At 37.5% G+C, this 22,896-nt stretch overlaps 1 protein-coding gene across 1 annotated transcript in view; it reads left to right on the forward strand.

The window, feature by feature from the left end:
* Nucleotides 1–22,896, forward strand: part of ADAMDEC1 (ADAM like decysin 1) — a 47,442-nt gene that overhangs the window by 12,319 nt on the left and 12,227 nt on the right. Inside the window, exons 2-13 of the mRNA XM_086414408.1 lie at nucleotides 9,671–9,833; nucleotides 10,070–10,188; nucleotides 10,971–11,047; nucleotides 12,479–12,557; nucleotides 15,368–15,444; nucleotides 16,702–16,888; nucleotides 17,110–17,172; nucleotides 17,859–17,930; nucleotides 18,905–19,074; nucleotides 19,437–19,518; nucleotides 20,486–20,616; nucleotides 21,709–21,883. Coding sequence (XP_086270534.1) covers nucleotides 9,785–9,833; nucleotides 10,070–10,188; nucleotides 10,971–11,047; nucleotides 12,479–12,557; nucleotides 15,368–15,444; nucleotides 16,702–16,888; nucleotides 17,110–17,172; nucleotides 17,859–17,930; nucleotides 18,905–19,074; nucleotides 19,437–19,518; nucleotides 20,486–20,616; nucleotides 21,709–21,883 — 1,281 coding nt within the window. The 5' untranslated portion in view covers nucleotides 9,671–9,784. The remainder of the gene's footprint in view (nucleotides 1–9,670; nucleotides 9,834–10,069; nucleotides 10,189–10,970; nucleotides 11,048–12,478; nucleotides 12,558–15,367; nucleotides 15,445–16,701; nucleotides 16,889–17,109; nucleotides 17,173–17,858; nucleotides 17,931–18,904; nucleotides 19,075–19,436; nucleotides 19,519–20,485; nucleotides 20,617–21,708; nucleotides 21,884–22,896) is intronic.

Raw genomic sequence — 22,896 nt, forward strand, 5'->3', positions numbered from 1 at the left:
CCATGATTTTGGAGCCCCCAAAAATAAAGTTTGACACTGTTTCCACTGTTTCCCCATCTATTTGCCATGAAGTGATGGGACCAGATGCCATGATCATCGTTTTCTGGATGTTGAGCTTTAAGTCAACTTTTTCACTCTCTTCTTTCACTTTCATCAAGAGGCTTCTTAGTTCCTCTTCACTTTCTGCCATAAGGGTGGTGTCATCTGTATATCTGAGGTTATTGATATTTCTCCTGGCAATCTTGATTCCAGCTTGTGCTTCTTCCAGCCCAACATTTCTCATCATGTATTATGCATATAAGTTAAATAAGTAGGGTGACAATATACAGCCTTGACATAGGGTTCATCTTTAGTGTTATGTGTTCTAGGGATTGCACAAACACACAGTGATGCCATATATCCACCATTAGAGTACCAGACAAAGTATTGTATGGTTGTTATTGTTTAAACTCTGAGTCATGTCTGACTCTTTTGGAACTCCAGGGACTGTAGCCCCCAAGGCTCCTCTATCCATGGGATTTTCCAGGCAAGAATACTGGAGTGAGTTGCTGGGTTGCCATTTCCTTCTTCAGGGGATCTTCCTGATCCAGGGATCAAACTGACCCAGGGATCAAACCTACGTCTCCTGCATTGGCAGGCAGATTCTTGACCACTGAGCCACCTGGGAAGCATTTATAAGGTACTTGCCTCTTTTTTCTGCAGATTCTTTCCTCCCACACCCCTAGCCCCTGGAAACCATTGTCATACAGTTGAAATCAAAAGGTATGTAACTTTTCTTGTATTGGCTTCTGTCACGTGGCCATATGTATTTGCTTCTTCCATGTCTTTTCATTCTCGGTAGTTCATTTATTTTCACTGCTGAATAAAATTCCATTTCTAGATATACTGCTATTTATTTATCCATTCAACTATTGAAGGATATCTTAGTTACTTCCAATTTATGGCAGTTATGAGAAAGCTGCTGTAATTGTCCATATTTAGGTATTTGCACAAACTTAAGTTTTCATTCATTTGACTAAATACCAAGGAGTGAGATTGCTGGACTGTATGGTTATGCTAAACTGTCTTCCAAAGTGGCTGAAACATCTTGCTTTCCCACTAGCATATAACAAGAGCTCCTATTGCTTTACATCCTCCCCAGCATTTGATGCTGTCAGTGCTCTGGATTTTGGCCATTCTAATAGGTGTGTAGTGATATCTTCAGTTCATTTCAGTCACTCAGTCGTGACTGAATTGTTGCGACCCCATGGACTGCAGCACACCAGGCTTCCCTGTCCATCACCAACACCCAGAGCTTGCTAAAACTCATATCCATCAAGTTGGTGATGCTATCTAATCATCTCATCCTCTGTCATCCCCTTCTCCTTCTGCCTTCAATCTTTCCCAGCATCAAGGTCTTTTCCAGTGATCATGTATGGATGTGTGAGTTGGACCATAAAGAAAGCTGAGTGCTGAAGAATTGATGCTTTTGAACTGTGGTGTTGGAGAAGACCCTTTTTTTTTTTTTTTTGGAGAAGACTCTTAAGAGTCCCTTGGACTGCAGGGAGATCCAACCAGTCAATCCTAAAGGATATCAGTCCTGAATATTCATTGGAAGGACTTATGCTGAAGCTGAAGCTCCGATACTTTGGCCACCTGATGCAAAGAACTGACTCATAGGCACCTTTTATTTTGTTGTAACTGAAGATAATGCCATAAGCAAACATATTTAAGTCTTCTAATTTCTCTTGAGATGGTAAATCTTCCACATGCTATGGCTCTAGTGACCTCAAACAATACCTCCATTAGCAATGTGTGGGTCTCACAACTAAGGATACAAGAGCTGTTTGGTTTAGGCTTCTGCTTTTTTCTTGAAACACTAAATAGAGAAGCAAATAGGAAAAAAGAAGCAACACTGATACAAATCGGTTTCATAACTAGAAAGGGGTTTTGAGGGACTCATTCAACAGAATGATCTAATTCTAAGCAAACTTAGTGAGGAAAGAAAACATGTGTATCTTGCTTATATTTAAAAATCATCCAGGGATTTGGAGCAAAGAGCTGATGTAGCCCAGCTGACTATTTCTTTGGTCCAAGAAGAACTTAAGACAACCGGAAGACTTCCCTGGATAATATGGGAGTGACTGTGGGCTTGTTTTTAGATTTCTGTGTGTGGTTTTGGCTTGGATCAGGAGGCAGCTTGGGCAAGTCTGTGAGAGGGTAAATAAGAGAGGAACAGGATGTATTGTGCTCCTCTGGCTGTTTGCCAGCTTTGCTTTGACTACGCAGTGTTGTCTACTATAGCTACCACAACTGGGATAAGTCCTGGCAGACTCAGGGATAAAATTATGGCAAAAGAGAAACCCTGAGAAGTAAGAATTCAGAGGCAATAAGACTAATCCCTGAAAGTTGCTTTCTCACCCCACCAGCTCTAAACTGACAGAGGAAGTTAACAACTAAGGGCTTTTTCTTCCTAATACTATTTCTCTAGGTGCAAACGGTGAAGATCTGAAAACTGTGAGTGTTGAGTAACTGACTTGTTTCTTGGTCTTTGAGGTTTTTCAACCTGTGGGAAACTCATCAACCTCCCACTTTCTAGCTTTTCTAGCTGGTAATATCTGAGGCTGTCCATCTCTACATGTATTGCTTAATAGAATAAGTAACAATGTCGTGTCAAAATGAGGTAGCTGACTCCAAAATAACACATTAAGGAAGCAAACATTTCCAAAGATTAATGATAGTAGAAATGTTAAAATCCAAATAATAGAAATGCCCCAAAGACAGAAAATTCAAAAAAGTAGAGATAAGGAAATAACTTGAATAATGGAAATGAATTTTCCAGACTTAAGAAAGAGAAAAGAGCATGGTGTGAGAAAAACCATGGAGAGTCAAAAGGAGAAGAGGAGCAAAACATTAAAAAAAAAAAAATTGTGCCCCTAGGTAGTTATAGAAAATTTAGGAACTTTAAAACAAAGAAAAAAAAAATCCAATGATTCCAAAATAAATAGTGTATCACATTGAAAACAACCAAGATTATACTGAAACCACATTTTCCAACAGCTGTAATAGATGCAAGAAGAAAATACAATAGCAATTTTAAAATATTGAAGGAAAAGAACTTAGAACTATGATTTTATGCCCAACTAAACTCTTTATTCAATTATCAGAGTTTGATTCAAAAATATTCTCAAGCATTAAAGGTTATAAAAATTAATGACATAAAGACCCACTTGAAAGCCTTTTATATAAATTAATAAATAAGAAGAAAGAAAATCCAGTGTATACCACAAGAGATATATGAAACAGAGATGATCAAATACCTTGATAAAATGTATGTATCCTAAAACAAAATCATTATAGCCCCCCCAAAGTGTATTCATAATTTCCATGATTTGAAAATCTAGGTAATTCTATCCAAGAAAACTTTCTGTTTTGATGGACATCTTCTATATCATCACCCTGCAACATGGGAGTCACCAGCAACATAGTTACTGAGTACTTGAATTATGACTTCTATGACAGTGGAACTGAATGTTTCAATTATATTTAGTTTAATTAATGTTAACCTTAACAGCCACATGTGGCTAGTGACTATTTTTTAGACAGTGTAATTCTAGGTAGTACTTTCACAGCATCATCTTTTACGACTTAAAATATCTCAATTGGAATTCCATCACCTCCACTATCTTTGTTCGTAGTGATGCTTCCTAAGGCCCATGTGACTTCGCATGCATTCCACAATGTCTAGCTCTAGGTTGGTGATCACACCACCGTGATAATCTGGGTCATGAAGATCTTTTTTGTACGGTTCTTCTGTGTATTCTTGCCACCTCTTCTTAATATCTTCTGCTTCTATTAGGTCCATACCATTTCTGTCATTTATTGTGCCCATCTCTGCATGAAATGTTCCCTTGGTATCTCTAATTTTCTTGAAGAGATCTCTAGACTTTCCCATTCTGTTGTTTCTCTCTGTTTCTTTGCATTGATCACTGAGGAAGGCTTTCCTATCTCTCCTTGCTATTCTTTGGAACTTTGGATTCAAATGGGTATATCTTTACTTTTCTCCTTTGCCTTTCACTTCTTTTCTATTCACAGCTATTTGTAAGGCCTCCTCAGACAACCATTTTGCCTTTTTGCATTTCTTTTTCTTGGGGATGGTCTTGATCCCTGTTTCCTGTACAATGTCACAAACCTCCATCCGTAGTTCATTGGCACTCTGTCTATTAGATCTAATCCCTTGAATCTATCTGTCACTTCCTCTGTATAATCTTAAGGGATTTGATTTAGGTCATACCTGAATGGTCTAGTGGTTTTCCCTACTTTCTTCAATTTCAGTCTGAATTTGGCAATAAGGAGTTCATGATTTGAGCCACAGTCAGCTCCCAGTCTTGTTTTTGATGACTGTATAGAGCGTCTCCATCTTTGGCTGCAAAAAATATAATCAATCTGATTTTGGTATTGACCATCTGGTGATGTCCATGTGTAGAGTCTTCTCTTGTGTTGTTGGAAGAGGGTGTTTGCTATGACCAGTGCATTCTCTTGGGAAAACATTGTTAGCCTTTGTCCTGTTTCATTCCATACTCCAAGGTCTAATTTACCTGTTACTCCCGGAATTTCTTGACTCCCTACTTTTGCATTCCAGCCCCCTACAATGAAAAAGACATCTTTTTGGGGTGTTAATTCTAGAAGGTCTTGTGGTTCTTCATAGAACCATTCAACTTCTTCAGCATCACTGGTCAGGACACAGACTTGGATTACTGTGATATTGAATGGTTTGCTATGAAAACAAACTGAGATCATTCTGTTGTTTTTGAGATTGCATCCAAGTACTGCATTTTGGGCTCTTTTGTTGACTATGATGGCTACTCCATTTCTTTGAAGGGATTCTTGCCCACAGTAGTAGATATAATGGTCATATGAGTTAAATTCACCCATTCCAGTCCATTTTAGTTAGCTGATTCCTCAAATGTCGATGTTCACTCTTGCCATCTCCTGTTTGACCACTTCCAATTTGCCTTGATTCATGATCATGGCAAATAGATGGGGAAACAGTGGAAACAGTGACAGACTTTATTTTCTTGGGCTCCAAAATCACTGCAGATGGTGACTGTAGCCATGAAACTAAAAGACACTTGCTCCTTGGAAGAAAAGTTATGATCAACCTAGACAATGTATTAAAAAGCAGAGACATTACTTTGCCAACAAAGGTCCATCTAGTCAAAGCTATGGTTTTTCCAGTAGTCATGTATGGATGTGAGAGTTGGACCCATAAAGGAAGCTAAACACCAAAGAATTGATGCTTTTGAACTATGGTATTGGAGAAGACTCTTGAGATTTCCTTGGACAGCAAGGAGATCTCACCAGTCCATCCTAAAGGAAATAAGTCTTGAATATTCATTGGAAGGACTGATGCTGAAGCTGAAACTCCAATACTTTGGTCACTGATGTCAAGAACTGACTCATTTGAAAAGCCCCTGATGCTGGGAAAGATTGAAAGCAGGAGGAGAAGGGGATGACAGAGAATGAGATGGTTGGATGGCCTCACTGACTCAATGGACATGAGTTTGAGTAAACCCCGAGAGTTGGCAGTGGACATGGAGGCCTGGTGTGCTGTAGTCCATGGGGTCGCAAAGAGTCACACATGACTGAGAGACTGAACTGAACTGAACTAAAGTCTGGGTAATATCAACACCATGTAGGACTTGGGAAAGAGGAAGGAGTATGAGAGCCAGGTGAATTCTTATATTTGGGGGAGAAATAGTTGTCACTTATTTAGTTGATGAGTATAAATAGGTTTTAATTATAGGCCAGAAGACTTGAGTGGGCTACCTTGCACTCCTCCAGGGGATCTCCCTGACCCAGGGATTGAATCTCCCTGGGACTCTCACATCTCCTGCATTGGCAGGTGGGTTCTTTACCATTAGCACCGCCTGGGAAGCCCACACATGTCCATACACATACATATATCCCCTCCTTTTGTACTTTCTTCCCATTCAAGACACCAGAGCGCTTTAAGTAGAGCTCCCTGTGCTATACAGTATATTGTCATTAGTTATCTATTTCATATATAATATCAATAGTATATATGTATCAACCCCTATGTTTAATTATTCTAAACCCTCTCTTCTCATCTCAAACCTCTCACTCAACCCACTAATTACAACCTTCTCATATTTTTAAAATAGACTTTTTCCTTGAAGCAGTTGAAGCCATCATGGATATCTCCCTCAATAAAATATTTGAAATACTTTAGTTCTCTTATCAAGCAACTCTCCTATGTCAGTGACTTAAGAGACAGATATTACATACCTTCTGGAAGATTTGTACTAAATATCTTTGAGTCATCTATAAATTGGGAATCATAATCTTTGAACCAAAGACTTAAACCTATTACAATTACCAAATAAAAGAATGCATGCAAAATGTTTACATTTTAAGGGATTTTGCCATTTTTATTCATGTTGCTGTTTTATTTCTAGTTAAACAGTATTTAAACAACTTTCCTAATCACCAAGTATACTTTATCATGAAACTTTCCAATTACTGTTAAGTTGTTAAGTTTTATGGGAACAAAATTCTCTGTGGTCAGGATATTTGCCATGATTTCTTAGTTTAATGGTCATAAATTAAGCCCTATGTTTAGTAATTCCTTGGATATTTTATTCAGAAGGGTACATGTATATATCATTCCTTGTTCCCTCCAGATGCATTAAGTAAACAACCCTTTCATTGTTATTTCCCCGGCTTTAATTTATAGACTGATACTCAACTCTCTAACAAACAGCATCAGTATCTTGGGCAGATAGTGCAGTTTATAAACTTCTTTCACTGAACATTCATATTTTCAAACATCTGTTATCTTCATGGTACTGTGCTCCTGAAGGACACACCAGGATTTATATATCCTGCCTTTAAGAGTTTTAACTAAACTGCAACTCTCACTAACTGACCAAATTGGAAGATAGCATCTGTCAAATTCATACAGTTGCTCAAACTTCACCTTAAAAATCATTCAAGATTTTTCTATATCCCTTAGTTGCTACATCCAATCAATTAGCAAGTGTGATAATTTTATGAGCTAACTATTTCTAAGATATGTACCAATACGCACCATTGTCTTCAAGGCCTTTAATATTTGTCTCTCCATAAGCTTGTTGCTGGTTAGTCGCTAAGTTGTTTCCAACTCTTTGCAATCCTCTAGATCATAGCCCACCAGGCTCCTCTGTTCATGGGATTTCCCAGGCAAGAATACCAGAGTGGGGTGAATACATACTTTTTATGCTGTATTTAAGTCATGGAAATGGACTGTAGTTATACATACATTTGTGTTTTCTACATATCCATTTGCTTTTCTCACTTAGTTTTCTCTCACCAGAATACTCCTTCCACTATTTCTTTTCTAGCTAATAATAATCTCTCTCCCCCCACCCCACCCCCTGCACCAAATGATGTATTCTAAAATCTACCTGAATATAATGCACAAGCCTCAGTCACAATATTTACCATTTGCATAAACTGTATCTATTTGTAGATTAATCTCTATTATTAGACTTTATTACAGGAATACTAAGGATAGCATCGGGCTTCCCTAGTAGCTCAGCTGGTAAAGAATCCACCTGCAATGCAGTAGATCTGGTTCAATTCCTGGGTCAGGAAGATCTGCTGGAGAAGGGGATAGACTACCCACTCCAGTATTCTTGGGCTTCCCTGGTGGCTCAGACAGTAAAGAATCCGCCTGCAATGCAGGAGAACTGGTGTTCAATCGGAAACCACTGAACAACTTACACTTTTCATTTTCAAGGACAGTATCAGGGTCATCTTGAAATGCCTAGAAATGTAGTATTAATTTAGTGTAAACTCAAATTAACATGATCTCAATAAATATTTAATTTATCTTGCAATATTAGTAGTATGCTGCTGCTGCCAAGTTGCTTCAGTCATGTCTGACTCTTTGAGACCCTATGGGCTGTAGCCGGCCAGGCTGCTCTGTCCATGGGATTCTTCAGGCAAGAATACTGGAGTGAATTGTCGTGTCTTCCTCCAGAGGCTCTTTCCAACCCAGGAATGGAACCTGTACGTCTTATGTCTTCTGCATTGTTAGGCAAGTACTTTTACCACTAGCGCTACCTGGGAAGCCCTGTTATTTGTATAAATAGCAAAAATAATAATAATAATAATTTGTTTTTTAATAGTCTGAAAGTAGAATTTTCAACAGTAATATGAGTTGCCCCCCCCCAAAAAAAAACAGTAAAATAGTTCCCAAATGCTGATACATTTATTGTCATCCTAAAACTGTATTCCCACCTAACTACCATTAAAGAATATAGTGAAATAAATATAGTCTCCTGGGAAAGAATTTTAAAACACAGTACTCCGTTTACTCTAAGAGATGCTTTGTTAGAAAATATGTTTTACAAAAAGGAATCTTGGAGAAAAGAAGATGGTATGCTTATGAGTAATTTCAAATAGTATCTGTATAAAACACAAAACTAACTATAATGACCAGGGGATGAAAATCATGGTAGAATTAAAACACCTGACAACAACATGTAAGGTGGCTAGGGGTGGGATGCTGATAAGGGTTACACCATTGCAGGATCTTGTATTAGTTGATGGTAGTTAGATGTTATTAGGATTTTATTTTGCTAAATTTTAATGGTAACTACTATAGGATACGGGAGAAGGAAATGGCAACCCACTCCGGTATTCTTGCCTGGAAAATCCCATGGACAGAGGGGCCTGGTGGGCTAAGGTCCATGGGGTTCCAAAGAGTTAGACGTGACTTAGCAATTAAATCGGAGAAGGAAATGGCAACCCACTCCAGTATTCTTGCCTGGAGAGTCCCGTGGGCAGACGAGGGTGGTGGGCTGCTGTCCACGGGATCGCACAGAGTCAGGCACGACTGGAGCGACTTAGCATGTATGCATGCATACTATAGGATACATGTAGAATTTTGATCTTCTAGACCAGCAAAAGATATAGAAAATTATAGAGCAAACTTAAATGACTCAAAAGAATGTAGAAAAACAAAGAGAAGCATAGACATGGAGAGATTACTATAAAACTTACAATCTGATGCTTGCAAACTCCCAAATGTATCAGTAAAAAATAAACTCAGTAGTTAAAGAGCATTGATTTTTAGATTGGGAAAACTCTACTAATAGGAATATAATTTAGAGTTAACAGAAATACCAGGTCAATGGATACCAAGAATCTCAAATTGTTTTACCTTTTTTACTAAATAATATTGTTTCTAGTATTTTATCCAAAGGAAGTAATCTGAAATCAAAGAAACATAAACATAATCTTAGGCCATTGGGTGCCCAACTATTTTTCTCTCAATTTAAGTTTTCTCTATAAGCATTTATATCTTTTGCTGGTCCAGAAAATCAACAACACTTTTTCAAAACAGTCTTTCCCAGTACAGACTGATAGATTTTCTTAAATATACAGATATCTCAGTCTTAGTAGGTACTTTCCCATGCTATTGGAGCACCAGAGCCAAGCAGTCGCCCAGATGTGAGTCCTTAACAAGATGTAACCACAGACATAAAAACTTCTCAGAAATGAGGAACATTCTCATGGTCTTGACAGTGCAATGTCTTGGCAACTTTTCAAAGCCATTAGGAAACATTCCCCAAACTTCCAAAGAAGGTTTGCGATTTTTAAAACTTTTTTTCAATTTGTAAAGAGAAGTAGGGGGAAGATAAAGCTGGACAGTGAAGGAGGGGAGATAAAACTGGACAACTGGTCAGATCACAACTTTGTGCTGAGTAGGACTTCTCAGCTACCTGCAGTAGCCAGCATGTCTTTGGTCCTGCTCTCCATCCTCTGCCTCATTATTCAGACTCAAGGTAAGCACTAATATATTGACAATTCCAAAGAATTAATTTCATCATTGTCATGTCTTTCCAGGAGAGGGAGAGAAAGCTAAAGAAAAATTCTTTGTTATCAAAGCTTAAGTAGAAGAAGGAAATTGTTCTTCTCAGCGTTTCTCTTCTCAATGGGAATTGTCTTCCACGTGATTTCAACAAACCAGTCAACAAAAACATTTACATATTTTATATCAATATTATGTCTCTTTCTCTAGCAATAACCATAAGACAAACACTTGAATCAGAGCTGTATGAAGTAGTTCATCCTAAGAAACTACACATTTTACACAAAAGAGAGATACAGAATAACCAAAAAGAGAAGCATGGCAAAGAGGTAAGCAATGGATTGACCATGGTGTCATCTAATGAGACAGCAAAGGATCTTTTTACTAGTAGAAGTGATGTCACAGTCAACATCTAATAGTTTAGTTTTGAAATACATTTATACAAAAGCTCCCCTTTGCCCTGGAGAGGGCATAGGTTTTCTTCAAATGCTTTTTTGCACTGAAGCAGCAGGAAGGAAGTTAACTGACTCCCTGGATCAGAAAGAATAAAGCAGCTTGGATATTTCTCCAAGTTTGTGGGGAGAACAAAATAAAGGAAGACAGGAATGGCAGCCATTTCTAGGAGATAAAATTATCTCATTAATTTACAAGATTTTTTTTTTTACTGTGTTGAAGATACTCTTTGACTATTACATTTTTGCAAATATTTTCCTCATTTAATAATTTTTATTTTAACTTTTAGCATGTTTTTGTTTGAGCTTTTTTAGTATACTTGGTTTAGCTTTAAAGCAGTAAAAATATGTGCCTTATTATTACCCTATTAGGATCCATTAGAGTACAGAACTGTATACCATACGTTAGAGCAAATGATAAGTCCCTATCTTACATATTAGAGTGAATTTGATCTGTATTATTACCATGTTATTGTACTTTTTGGAAATCTATCTTGGTGTAAAATTTGTGTTTTCTTTTACATATTTTAGAAGCATGAGAACTGCTTTTATCTTACATGCATTTGTAATTATTATTCTGTACAGCTACCTATATCATTATAATTATTTTAGATAGATTCAGAAATGTAAATTATCATTATGTTATTAAATATTTTTAGGAAAGATATGAACCTGAACTTCAATATCAGATGATGTTAAATGGAGAAGAAGTCATTCTTTCCCTACAAAAAGCTGAGTAAGTTGCATTTTCTGCAAGTCTAATTGCTGGATTATTCTAAAAAAAATGTAGGAAAATAAATCTTGAAACTCTATATAGTCTAATTTCACAAAGAAGACGTAAAGCATATTGATCATTAGATTCTAATAGTTTGTGCTAATATTATCGAAGAAGCTTGATGTTTCTCTAGGAAATTATATGCAAATTATAAAACAAAGTCAGCTGCACAAACGACTTTCTTCCTTGGTAATTTTGGAATTTGCTGCAAATATATTCTACCCAGATAAACTCAAACCTTTGATGTGACTTTCCAGTACTTTTATTTAATTGGAGTATATTTTCTTTAAAATATTATGTTAGTTTCTACTGTACAGAAAAGTGAATCAGTTATACGTATATGTATATCTCCTTTCTTGAATTTCTTTCCCATTTAGGCCACCACAGAGCATTGAGTAGAGTTCCCTGTGCTATACAGTGAGTTTTCATTAGTTATCAATTTGATACATCACTTCAGCTCAGTTTTGTTCAGTCGCTCAGTCGTGTCCAACTCTTTGCGACCCCATGGACTGAAGCAAACCAGGCTTCCCTGTCCATCACTAACTCCCAGAGCTTGCTCAAACTCATGTCCATCGAATTGGTGAAGCCATCCAACCATCTCATCTGTCATCCCCTTCTCCTCCTGCCTTCAATCTTTCCCAGCATCAGGGTCTTTTCCAATGAGTCAGTTCTTCGCATCAGGTGGCGAAAGTATTGCAGTTTCAGCTTCAGCATCAGTCCTTCCAATGAATATTCAAGACTGATTTCCTTTAGGTTTGACTGGTTTGGTCTCCTTGAGATCCAAGGGACTCTCTAGGGGAGAAGTCTACCACCACAGTTCAAAATCATCAGTTCTTTGACACTCAGTTTTCTTTATGGTCCAACTCTCACATCCATACATGACTACTGGAAAAAGCATAGCTTTGACTAGACAGACCTTTGTCAGCAAAGTAATGTCTCTGCTTTTATATATAAGGCTCAGTCAGGGCACACAGCCTTGAGATACTCAGGGAATAGGGCTACACCAAGTTCTATAATAGTCAGTAAACTTCTCCCTGAATGCAATGCTCCTTGATGTGTACTTGTGACCAAATACCCTTGCGAGATTGCTTAGAGGCTGTCTTCTTGGTGTGAAGAATCCCAATAATACATTTGAAGTTAGAAAAATCACTCTCTGATTTCTGTGTTAGTAAAATATTGGAAGACATTTCTGTCCTCAGATCTAAGAGGTATAACTGAATGTTTGATTTGCTTTAGGAGCAGACTCACGATATTGGAAAAGTATCAGTGCATCAGAAATTCAGCTCTTTCTCACCATAAATATTATCATTCCTTTAATGCTGAAGATCAAATCAGGGATATTAGCCTTAATTATCACCATGAGAGTATTGTTCAACTTTCTGCTCTCTCCAGGCATCTTCTGGGACCAGACTACACTGAAACATATTACTCACCCGGTGGAGAAGAAATCACCACAAGACCTCAGAACATGGTAGGTCTGAATGCTTTCTGGGACTCTTAACTTGGATCAGCTGCTTACATCATGAGATTCGTAAGTCCAAGGTAAACTTAAAAAAAAAAAAAATCAAAGGACTTGAAAGCAAGGGGCTCATCTATGACCAAGGAGACAACAGGTGAAAAAAAGAATTATATCTTTTTTAAAAGATAGGAGTAGTAGGAGGCTCTCAAGTGTTGCATTAAACTTTTTTTTTTTAGCATTCATGTATTTGAGTGTGTTGGATCATTGTGGCACACAGGATCTTCACTGCATCATGCTCAGTATTTCGTTGTGGTGCGTGGACTCTCTAGTTGTGGTGCACGGGCTTAGTTGCCCCTCGGCATGTGGGATCTTAGTTCCCTGACCAAGGAGTGAACCCACAACCTCTGCATTGCAAGGCAGATTCTTCACCACTGGACCACCAGGGAAGTCCCTCAAGTGTTGCATTTTAAGAAGCAACTAAAAATCTATTTTTCCCTTAAACCATTTTATCACCAGGTTAGAAATATTCTCTCCTAGGTACTCAAAATGTTATGCCACTATTTACTATTTTGTAGTGATAAATGCATTTATCCTGAGATTCACAATGGTATATCAATTTTTAGTTAATAAAAATTTTTATCTGGTTAAAACACTATCATAGAAATGATGCCAAGGTGTAGGTGTCAGACATAGAGAATCAAGGCCAAGAAAAGAACAGGAAGAGAATATAAAAAGGCTCAGTCGTATGTATACCTATGGTGGATTCATGTTGATGTTTGGCAGAAACCAATACAATACTGTAAAGCAATTATCCTTCAATTAAAAATAAATAAATTTAATTAAAAAAAAAGGCTCAGTCATGAGTATTATCAAGCTAGGGTGTTTCTCAGAGCCACCCTCCATGGTGTCCCAAACATCTGCTGCTGCTGCTAGGTTGCTTCAGTCCTGTCCAATTCTTAGCAACCCCATGGACTGCAGCCTACCAGGCTCCTCTGCCCATGGGATTTTCCAGGCAAGAGTACTGGAGTGGGTTGCCATTTCCTTCTCCCGTCCCAAACATCTATGTCTCTATAAAAAAACAAACAAGATTTTGGCCACAGAATGGTCCTTTGTTCCCTTCTTACTCTCTTATTTCAAGGGCATCTGGAGTTTTGCTAACATTGACCTTTGGGGAAAGTATCTGATAAATTAGTTCATACTTAAGTGTGGCTTCCCTGGTGGCTCAGACAGTAAAACGTCTGTCTGCAATGCTGGAGACCCAGGTTCGATCCCTGGATCGGGAAGATCCCCTGGAGGAGTAAATGGTAACCCACTCCAGTACTCTTGCCTGGGAAATCCCATGGACAGAGGAGCCTAGTAGGCTACAGTCCATGGGGTTGCAGAGTCAGACACGACTGAATGACTTTACTTTAAGTGTGAATGGCCAATGACATCTTAATGTGGTACCTTTTCCAACTTGTCTACAAGCAAATGTTAATGACGTTGTTATAATGAAAATGTTATAATGACAACATTTTTTTTCTGCTGATACCAGCCATTTATTAAAAACGCATTTCTACTAAAATTGTTCTTAAATTCTTAGATTTAGAGCATGTGATAGCTGGACCCAGCTGAGTTTTTATTTTACAGATTAAAAACGCAGGGATGAAAATACATTACAATAATTAATGTAGCCATTCTAGTTTAGCCTGAAGAGATTTAAAGTTTCCAGTGATGGCTTGTACTGCTGCTGAGGAGCTCATAGACTGGAGCTCGACCAGATAACCACAAACAGCATCCAGGCAGAGATTTGTGAATCTTCTCCTCTCACAATTTAAAACTTGGCTAGGATTTTCAACATATCTTGTCAATAGTACATGTATACAATCCAAAAGGTGTAAAGGCAAGAAAGACACAGATGGAATGTCAGACCCTGAGGAAAGTCAATTTGTTTTGAACAAGAGTTTATTCATTAGCTTTCTTGGACTGTTCTACACAAGTGATCCCCTACTTTGCTTATATGAAATGCCAAAATGTCTGAATCTCTGTGTGGTGGTTTGGTCGCTCAGTCATGTCCGACTCTTTGCAACCCCATGGACTCTAGCCCACCAAGCTCCTCTGTCCATGGGATTTCCCAAGCAAGAACACTGGAGTGGGATGCCATTTCCTTCTCCAGGGGATCTTCCCAACCCAGGGATCCAATCTGTGTTTCCTGCTTGGCAGGCAGATTCTTTACTACTGAGTCACCCGGGAAGCCAGTCTGAATCTCTAGCTATAGACAAATTCTTTGGGCTTTCGAGGCTGGTAAAGGGCTACCACTAACATTCCAGTTTTTTAAAAAATGAGTTGGACCCATAAATCAGAGGGTCTCAGACATGGTGGTGTGGCCTCTTGAGGACTGTAGAATTTAGAAAAATGAATACCTTATTTTATTGATATGTAATGCCATAGTGGAGCTTGCATAGAGGTACTAAATTCTCCAAAGTTGGCACTCGAACCTGAGAGTTCTTGGGGAGTGCTATAGACCACATAAAGCAAATGGTTACTTCTCAAATGCAGTGTCTACTCTTGCCCTAAGTCCATTTAGGTTCAAATTTCCTGAACTTTTCTTTAGTGTGAATTAGTGTCACAAAGACAGTTCAACCACCAAATATGGAGAGTTTCCAAAGTCATAGATAGAGAGGTCCATGAAACTGCTGAGATTCTCCATGTTTTTGTTTCTGGGAGCTAATCTGGTCACAGCCACTATTTGTAGAACATTCTTACATATTCAAGATAAGAGTTTTCAACACAACTGTGATACATTTATTTTTGTAGTTAGAAATTTTTTTTCCCAACCTTAGGAACACTGCTACTATAAAGGACACATCCTAAATGAAAAGGACTCTGTTGCCAGCATTAGTACTTGTGATGGATTGAGGTGAGTTACCACTTGTAAAAATATTAAACATCAAGCACTATTTTGTTGCATAATATTGAGTCTTCCTGGACACCATGTCTTCTTACTATTTTGGTAAAATTGTCTCCATTGATAAAATGCTGAATCTATGTGGTTAAAGTGAAGAATAATGCATCATCCTTGCAGTTATCTCATTATCTGCAGTTCTAGTAAAAGTTAGAGTTAATAATTTTTAAACAAGTACTCTATTCGGGAGCATGATGACATCTGGATTCACTTTCATATTTATTATCCATCCACCCTTCGTTCCCTGAAACCATCTGTTTTATCTTCTTAAAGATGCTACCCTGCAGTTGTCACATTAAACATAATTTTTAGAAGTTTGTGGGTATGAGTGTGTTTGTGTATCTGTGTGATATTTCTGTTTACAAAGGTGATTCTTGCCAGTTAGGGAAAATTTGTAAAGGGTGAGAAAGCACAAATAAGAAAATAACCACCAAAAAGTTTTACCTCTGAGTATCACTATTATTAGTGTTTGATAATAGTTCAAACTATTATCAAAGAGGGTTCAATCTTTTATACAGATAAACAAAAATATCATTTATATGATTGAAATGTAAAATAAAATACACATTCTTTGTCCAACATGGGACATACCACATGACATCAAAAACCTCTTCCCATATCATACAATGCTTTTGTAGATGTAATTGTTTTTTTACCAGCTGTGTTAGCTTTCTAATATTTCATCATACAGTTTCACTATATATTTCTGAACTAATTTTCCTTCTAAGAAGAGAAAATCTTTAAGTTACTACTAGTTCCAACTTGTTCCTCTGGCTGATCTGCTCATCAATCTTTCTCTTTGGGATTCTTGGTATCCACAAGATACCTACTCCTTTGCAAGGTATCCTTTGAAAGGTATCTACTCCTTTACTACATTCTCCCTTATATCGCTGGGATCTGCCAAGAAATATTTGCTAAATGTGAAAATAAACTATGGACAAATATTTACTGAGCTCATGGTATAAATTTCAAATTTGGGGGGATAGCTTCATCTTAGTACTTCTTGTTCAGGATGCCCTGGGTAATTAAAATAGGATCTATTTTTGTATTGACAAACACTGATTATAACTTAAATTAGCAAAAGTTAGCTGTAAGACATATGAATGAAAACTACGTGTGAGCTTGGTATTGAGGGAGAGGAATACCTTCACTCTGGTCAGCGGGTGTGACTCTGGCAGAGAATCTTGAAACATGAGCCTCTGTGTCTCACAGGGGCTATTTTACACATCACAATCAAAGATATATGATAAAGCCTCTGAAAAGCACAGGCCGAGAAGAACACGCTATACTCAGATACAACCAGGAGGAGCTCAACCCAGCTAATCACACCTGTGGTGTAAGAAATGTTGGCAGGAAACAGGACCTTATTCGAACCTCAAGGTCACTCAGAAGTCCAGAGGTGAGTACAGTTTCCCACCATCATTCATTTCGACTGACCCAGTAATGATGTATGAAATACTGGTATACCCAGAAATGGCTTGTGTGAGTAAAGTCCAACTCTTATTTACTTATTCTTCGATTTACTTTTCCTCTGAAGGAAAATAAATAAATCTTTTTGTAAGCTTTTTAATCTCTTAGGTTGAAGATATTATTAACAATGTTCTTTCATTCTTCACAAAGATAGAAGAATTTCTTCAGGGTGAGAAATACATCGATCTGCTTTTGGTGCTGGATAATGCCTTTGTGAGTATGAAATGAGCACTTCTTGGGTAGTTAAGTCAACTTTTCAGTTTTCTTATCAAGCAGACACAAGCAATAAACTATTCTCATGAAAAATACGAAGCCTGTCCACGTGGTTGTCTTATCTGTTCTACCTGCCATGTCAGAAATAGTTTTCATTCATTCCTGCTCTTTTAAAATTCATCTGCTGCCAAAATATTCAGATATGGGAAATAAACTTAATGACAGATAGCAACAGTAAAACAACCACAATAACTAGAAACATAAAGAGTTGGTTATTAATATCTTTTTAAAGTTCTCACTATAAAATGTAAATATAAAATATATATAAAATTATATATTATTTATTAATTACAGTCATATATTAAAATATATGAGAATTTATGCTTCATAACCAAATTTTAAAAATATCAAATTGGCTTGAAAACATTAAAATTAATATGATTTATTCAACTTAATTTGAATTGAAATTTTATATGAATGCTTAAGTTTTCTTTTGCCAAAAACTTCTTACATTTGAAATAGAATTTGTTTGAAACAGATTCTTAGATAAGTCTCATATAAGGTAGATGTGGAATGAACATTTATTTACATTGAAATGTGTACGTCTTCTTAAACTATAAAATCCCCATCAGCTTTCTCACTTTAATTTGTGGTTTTAATTACTCTTTGCATTTTGTATTTTACAGTATAAGATGTATAATGAGAATATAACTGTGATAAGAAGCTTTGTGTTTGATGTGATAAACCTACTCAATGTGGTAAGATATTTGTTCCATAAACATATGTTTCCACATAGGAATTTAGGGCTTTTCTATATTTTAAGCAAATAAGAATTGGTAGAATTACAATGGATTAAGGTCAGCAGTTTGGGGAAATTTGGTAGACAAGGATTAACATCAAGGTAAAATCACTGTATACTGTAGCAAAGGCAACTTCTAGGTTTTCTGTTTTCAAAATGGGATACATTTATCCATCACTTGAAATCAGTGAAATATCTAAAAAAAAACTAAATAAATCTTTCCTACTGTATAGCACAGGGAACTACATACAATATTCTAGGATAAACCATAATGGAAAAGGATGAAAAAGAACATATATATGTTAGGTAGTTAGAATAGAAAACAGGAGTCCAGAGTGGCGGTAGCTAAAATATAAGGAAGGGAAAAACCCACAAAAATAGAACAAAGGAAGGTCTGAGGACCAGAGTGAGGACCTCAGGTAGAAAAACACTCCTGGCTAGCCCAATTTACATATGGCAGGCCCAGGGCGGGGAGGGTGGGGACATATAAAAGGAGGAGCCAAAGGGCAGGGGGTCTCTCTCTCTCTCTCTCTCCCCCATGCATTGCTCTTCTCTTCCGTCTTTGGGTCGACATGCCTTCACGCCTAGAGGATGGATTTTCCTGCTATTTTCTAAATAAAATAGAGCTGTGACACGGAGCTGTAACACTGATTTGTCTAAGAGCTATAACATGGTCTGTCCAAGACCCAAGAGCTGTGACGCACCAAGGGCTTTAATGTCTGTCACTCCAAATCTTTGTTGCGACGAGAGAGAACTGAGGAGCATAAGCTCGCCCACACATATATATGTATAACCGAAAACAAACAAACAAAACTCAGTCACTTTGCTATACAGCAGATATTAACATAACATTGTAAATCAGCTATACTTCAATAATTTTTTTTGAAAAAGAAATATCAAACATTTTCATAATGAAAAATGTTCTTCCCTCAGATTTACAATACCATAGACATTCAAGTGTCCTTGGTAGGTATGGAAATATGGTCTAACAGTGACAAGATAAAGGTGGTGCCCAGCACAACTGTCACCTTTAAAAACTTTCTGAACTGGCATTATTCTAACCTGGGGAAAATGAAGACCCATGACCATGCTCAGCTACTCAGGTAAGCACACACTGGTCAGGGCCAGGTCTATTTTGACAGAGAAAATAGTTATCCCAAAGGTTTCTTGGCAGAGATTCCTGTTCAGTTCTACCTCCTTGTTCAGTGATCAGAGAGCCTAAAGTTCTATTATTAGCAACTCACCTGTGGGATTGTTGCAGACCCATGTCAGATCACTAAAATTGACTCTTGGATGTGGGATAACCATATGTGGTCATTCTAATGCTATAGAATAGCAGTGGCTTTTCTGGGACCTCATGAATATGAAGAGGGTAGGGGAACTAGGGAAGTCTCAGACAGAGCTGACGGAAGCTGATGGTTCAAAAGACTCAGATTGTGACAATGTACCCGTAACTTTCACGCAGTGGAGTTGGCTTCAAAACTCGAATGGCAGGACTGGCAACCTCGAATTCCTTGTGCTCCCCATCATCCGTCGCTGTTATTGAGGTTTGTAAACATATAGATCCCTGAGGTTCTACAACCTCTATGAAGACAAGCACAATGTCTTACTTAGAGTAAGCACAATGTATATCTGCTGAGTCAGTAAATAAAAGTAGAAATGAACCTGTATTAGTAGATCACTATACTGAGGATTCCTTAGATTATGAAACAGAATATCTCTTTACATTGACCCTCCCAGAAGTTTCACTCTTTAGTTGGTGTTAGGGAGTTAGAAGAGGAAGATCAGAACAAAAACAAAATCCAGGTGCCCCCTAGGATCTGAGGTATCTTCAAATTAATCATCGCCAGTGCCCTCTGGGATCTGAGGTAACTTCAGATTAATCATCGCTAGTATCTATGGCTGGAGAAGGCAATGGCACCCCACTCCAGTACTCTTGCCTGGAAAATCCCATGGACGGAGGAGCCTGGTGGGCTACAGTCCATGGGGTCATTAAGAGTTGGACATGACTAAGCGACTTTACTTTCACTTTTCACTTTCATGCATTGGAGAAGGAAATGGTAACCCACTCCAGTATTCTTGACTGGGAAATGTCATAGACAGAGGAGCTTGGAGGGCTACAGTTCATGGAGTCACAAAAGAGTCAGACTCCACTTAGCAACTAAACAACAACAATGAATAATGGAATTATCATGATTTAACCATGGTTTATCAATAATCCATATCGATTGAGCAATGGCTTAGCAGTTAGATTTCCAATAGCAAATCATTTCAAATGTTTACAATGTCATTTTTTATGTTTGAAGTGTAAACATTTTTCATGTTTACAATGTCCTGTCAGCTGTCTCAAAGGTCTATAATTTACAATAACCAATGAAAGGGGAAGAAGCTCAATGATTCAATAATTTTCATGTGAAACTATTATTCTTTGTAATACCAAACATCAATGATAATGAACAAATAATTGAATAAAATCACAAATAATAGATATTTCTCTCTTTTTTTTTCCACCAGGGTAAGAGAAAGAACAGTGTCTCTCTTGTAGGAGTGATGTCACACGAATTGGGTCATGTCCTTGGTATGCCTGATGTTCCATATAACACCAAGTGTCCCTCTGGGAGTTGTGTGATGAATAAATATCTAAGGTGAGACCTTGTCATTCTAGAGAAAAAAAAAAATTCTTAAATCTTAAAGAATTCAGATGCAGGCTGTATAATTGGACGAACATTTTTTAATATAATGGCTGTGTTTCCAACGAATTCATGCTCTAGTTTCTTGATATACAGGATTTACCAGCTAGCAGAACTCATTATTTAAGATTTCCAAATATGCCAAGGTAGAGTTTATAAGTATAATGATCATGTTAATCTGCTGCTGCTGCTGCTAAGTCTCGTCAGTTGTGTCCGACTCTGTGCGAACCCAGAGACCGCAGCCCACCAGGCTCCCCCATCCCTGGGATTCTCCAGGCAAGAACACTGGAGTGGGTTGCCATTTCCTTCTCCAATGCATGAAAGTGAAAAGTGAAAGTGAAGTCGCGCAGTCGTGTCTGACTCTTTGCGACCCCATGGACTGCAGCCTACCAGGTTCCTCGATCCATGGGATTTTCCAGGCAAGAGTACTGGAGTAGGGTGCCATTGCCTTCTCCGGATCATGTTAATCTAACTTAAAATAATTTTAGCTTAAAACAGTCTTTTCTAAAAATATTTATATAATTAAGATGAGAACATCCTTATAAATCCCTGTCACCAATCAATTCATTTTTATGTTATTAATGTTGTCTTTTAATAATTCTAAGCACTTTGCAAGGACTTGTGATAGAAAAATCAATAAACATGTCTTACTGTTGAAGTGCTCATAAATAGGAAGTTAAATATCCCCATTGAACCTTTAAGTCTACAGTTATTTCCTTTCACTATTCATTGTTATTATCATTTGCCTCTCAGCCTTCAATAGTGAGATGAGTGAATGATAACAAATGGTGAAGCTCATCACTGCTGCCATTTAGGGCAGAATTGAATCTGCACAGGAAGTGAAATTCTTCCAACTCCTACAACTGGGTATCTAGAAAAAGAATTTTCCAATGAGAGTAGTATTCATGCTCTATCACATTCCCCATATAACATGGCTCATTTATACTAAATTTGGAGTTTTTGTTGAGCTAGTAAGACAAGTTAGATTCTTATGTTAACTTATCACTGTATATAACATGGTATTTCTCATTTTTCTTCTGGTTACAGTTCAAAATTCCCAAAGGATTTCAGTACAGTTAGTCGCTCACATTTTAAAAAATACATGTTATCTCAAAAGCCAAGATGCCTACTGCAAGCATTGGTTCCTAAAAATATGACAAAACCAGTGTGTGGGAATCAACTTGTGGAAGTAGGTGAAGACTGTGATTGTGGCTCTCCTGAGGTATGCAAATATCCGCGGTCTAAAAACTTTACTAGAGAGTTACTGTGGCTTTCTTTTTAGTTTTAATTAGAGTATAATTGCTTTACAATGTTGTGTCAGTTTCTGCTGCACAACGTGAATCAGCTATATGTATACATATATCATTTCACTCTTGCACCTCCCTCCACTCCCAACCACGTCCCACACCTCTAGGTCATTACAGATCACTAGGCTGAGCTCCCTGTGCTGTTCATAATGTTATCTTTTTTTTTCCTTTTAAAATGCTCTTTTGGAAGTTTTTTCTAAAGACAAACTTGGCATCTTAGTAAAAAGTAGGCTTGTATTTGTTTTCAGTACTGACTTTGGTCATCTTTTGAAAAGCATTTCAAAAGCCAGGATACGCTTATTATATGATTGTATAAGAACTTCAATGAAAAGAGGTAAATCATTAAGGTGAAAAGACAGCTCTCAGAATGGATAAAAATATTTGCAAAAGAAACAAGTAACAAGGGACTAATATCCCTTGTGATACAAACAGTTCATGCAGCTCAGTGTAAAAAAAGGGGAAAAAAATCTAAAAATAGGTAGGAGACCTTAATAGACATTTCTCCATAGAAGATATACAGATGGACAAAAAATACATGAAAAGATGCTCAACATCACTAGATATTAGAGAAATGCAAACCAAAACTATAATGAGGTATCACCTCACACTGCTCAGAATGGTCATCATTAAAAAATCTACAAACAATAAATGCTGAAGAGGATGTGGGGAAAAAAGGGAACCCTCCTACACTGATGGTGAGAATGTAAATTGGTACAGTTACTATTGAGAATAGCATGGAGATTCCTTAAAAATATAACCATACACTACCACGTGTGTGTGCTAAGTTGCTGCAGTGGCGTCTGACCCTTTGCGACCCTATAGACCATAGTCCACCAGGCTCCTCTGTCCATGAAATTCTCCAAGCAAAAGTACTGGAGTGGGTTGCCATGACCTTCTTCAGGGTATTTTCCCAACCCAGGGATTGAAC

This window comes from Bos grunniens, chromosome 8 (assembly GCF_055505025.1).
Source record: "Bos grunniens cultivar Pamir isolate PY7600 chromosome 8, Bosgru_T2T1.0, whole genome shotgun sequence".
NCBI lineage: Eukaryota > Metazoa > Chordata > Mammalia > Artiodactyla > Bovidae > Bos > Bos grunniens.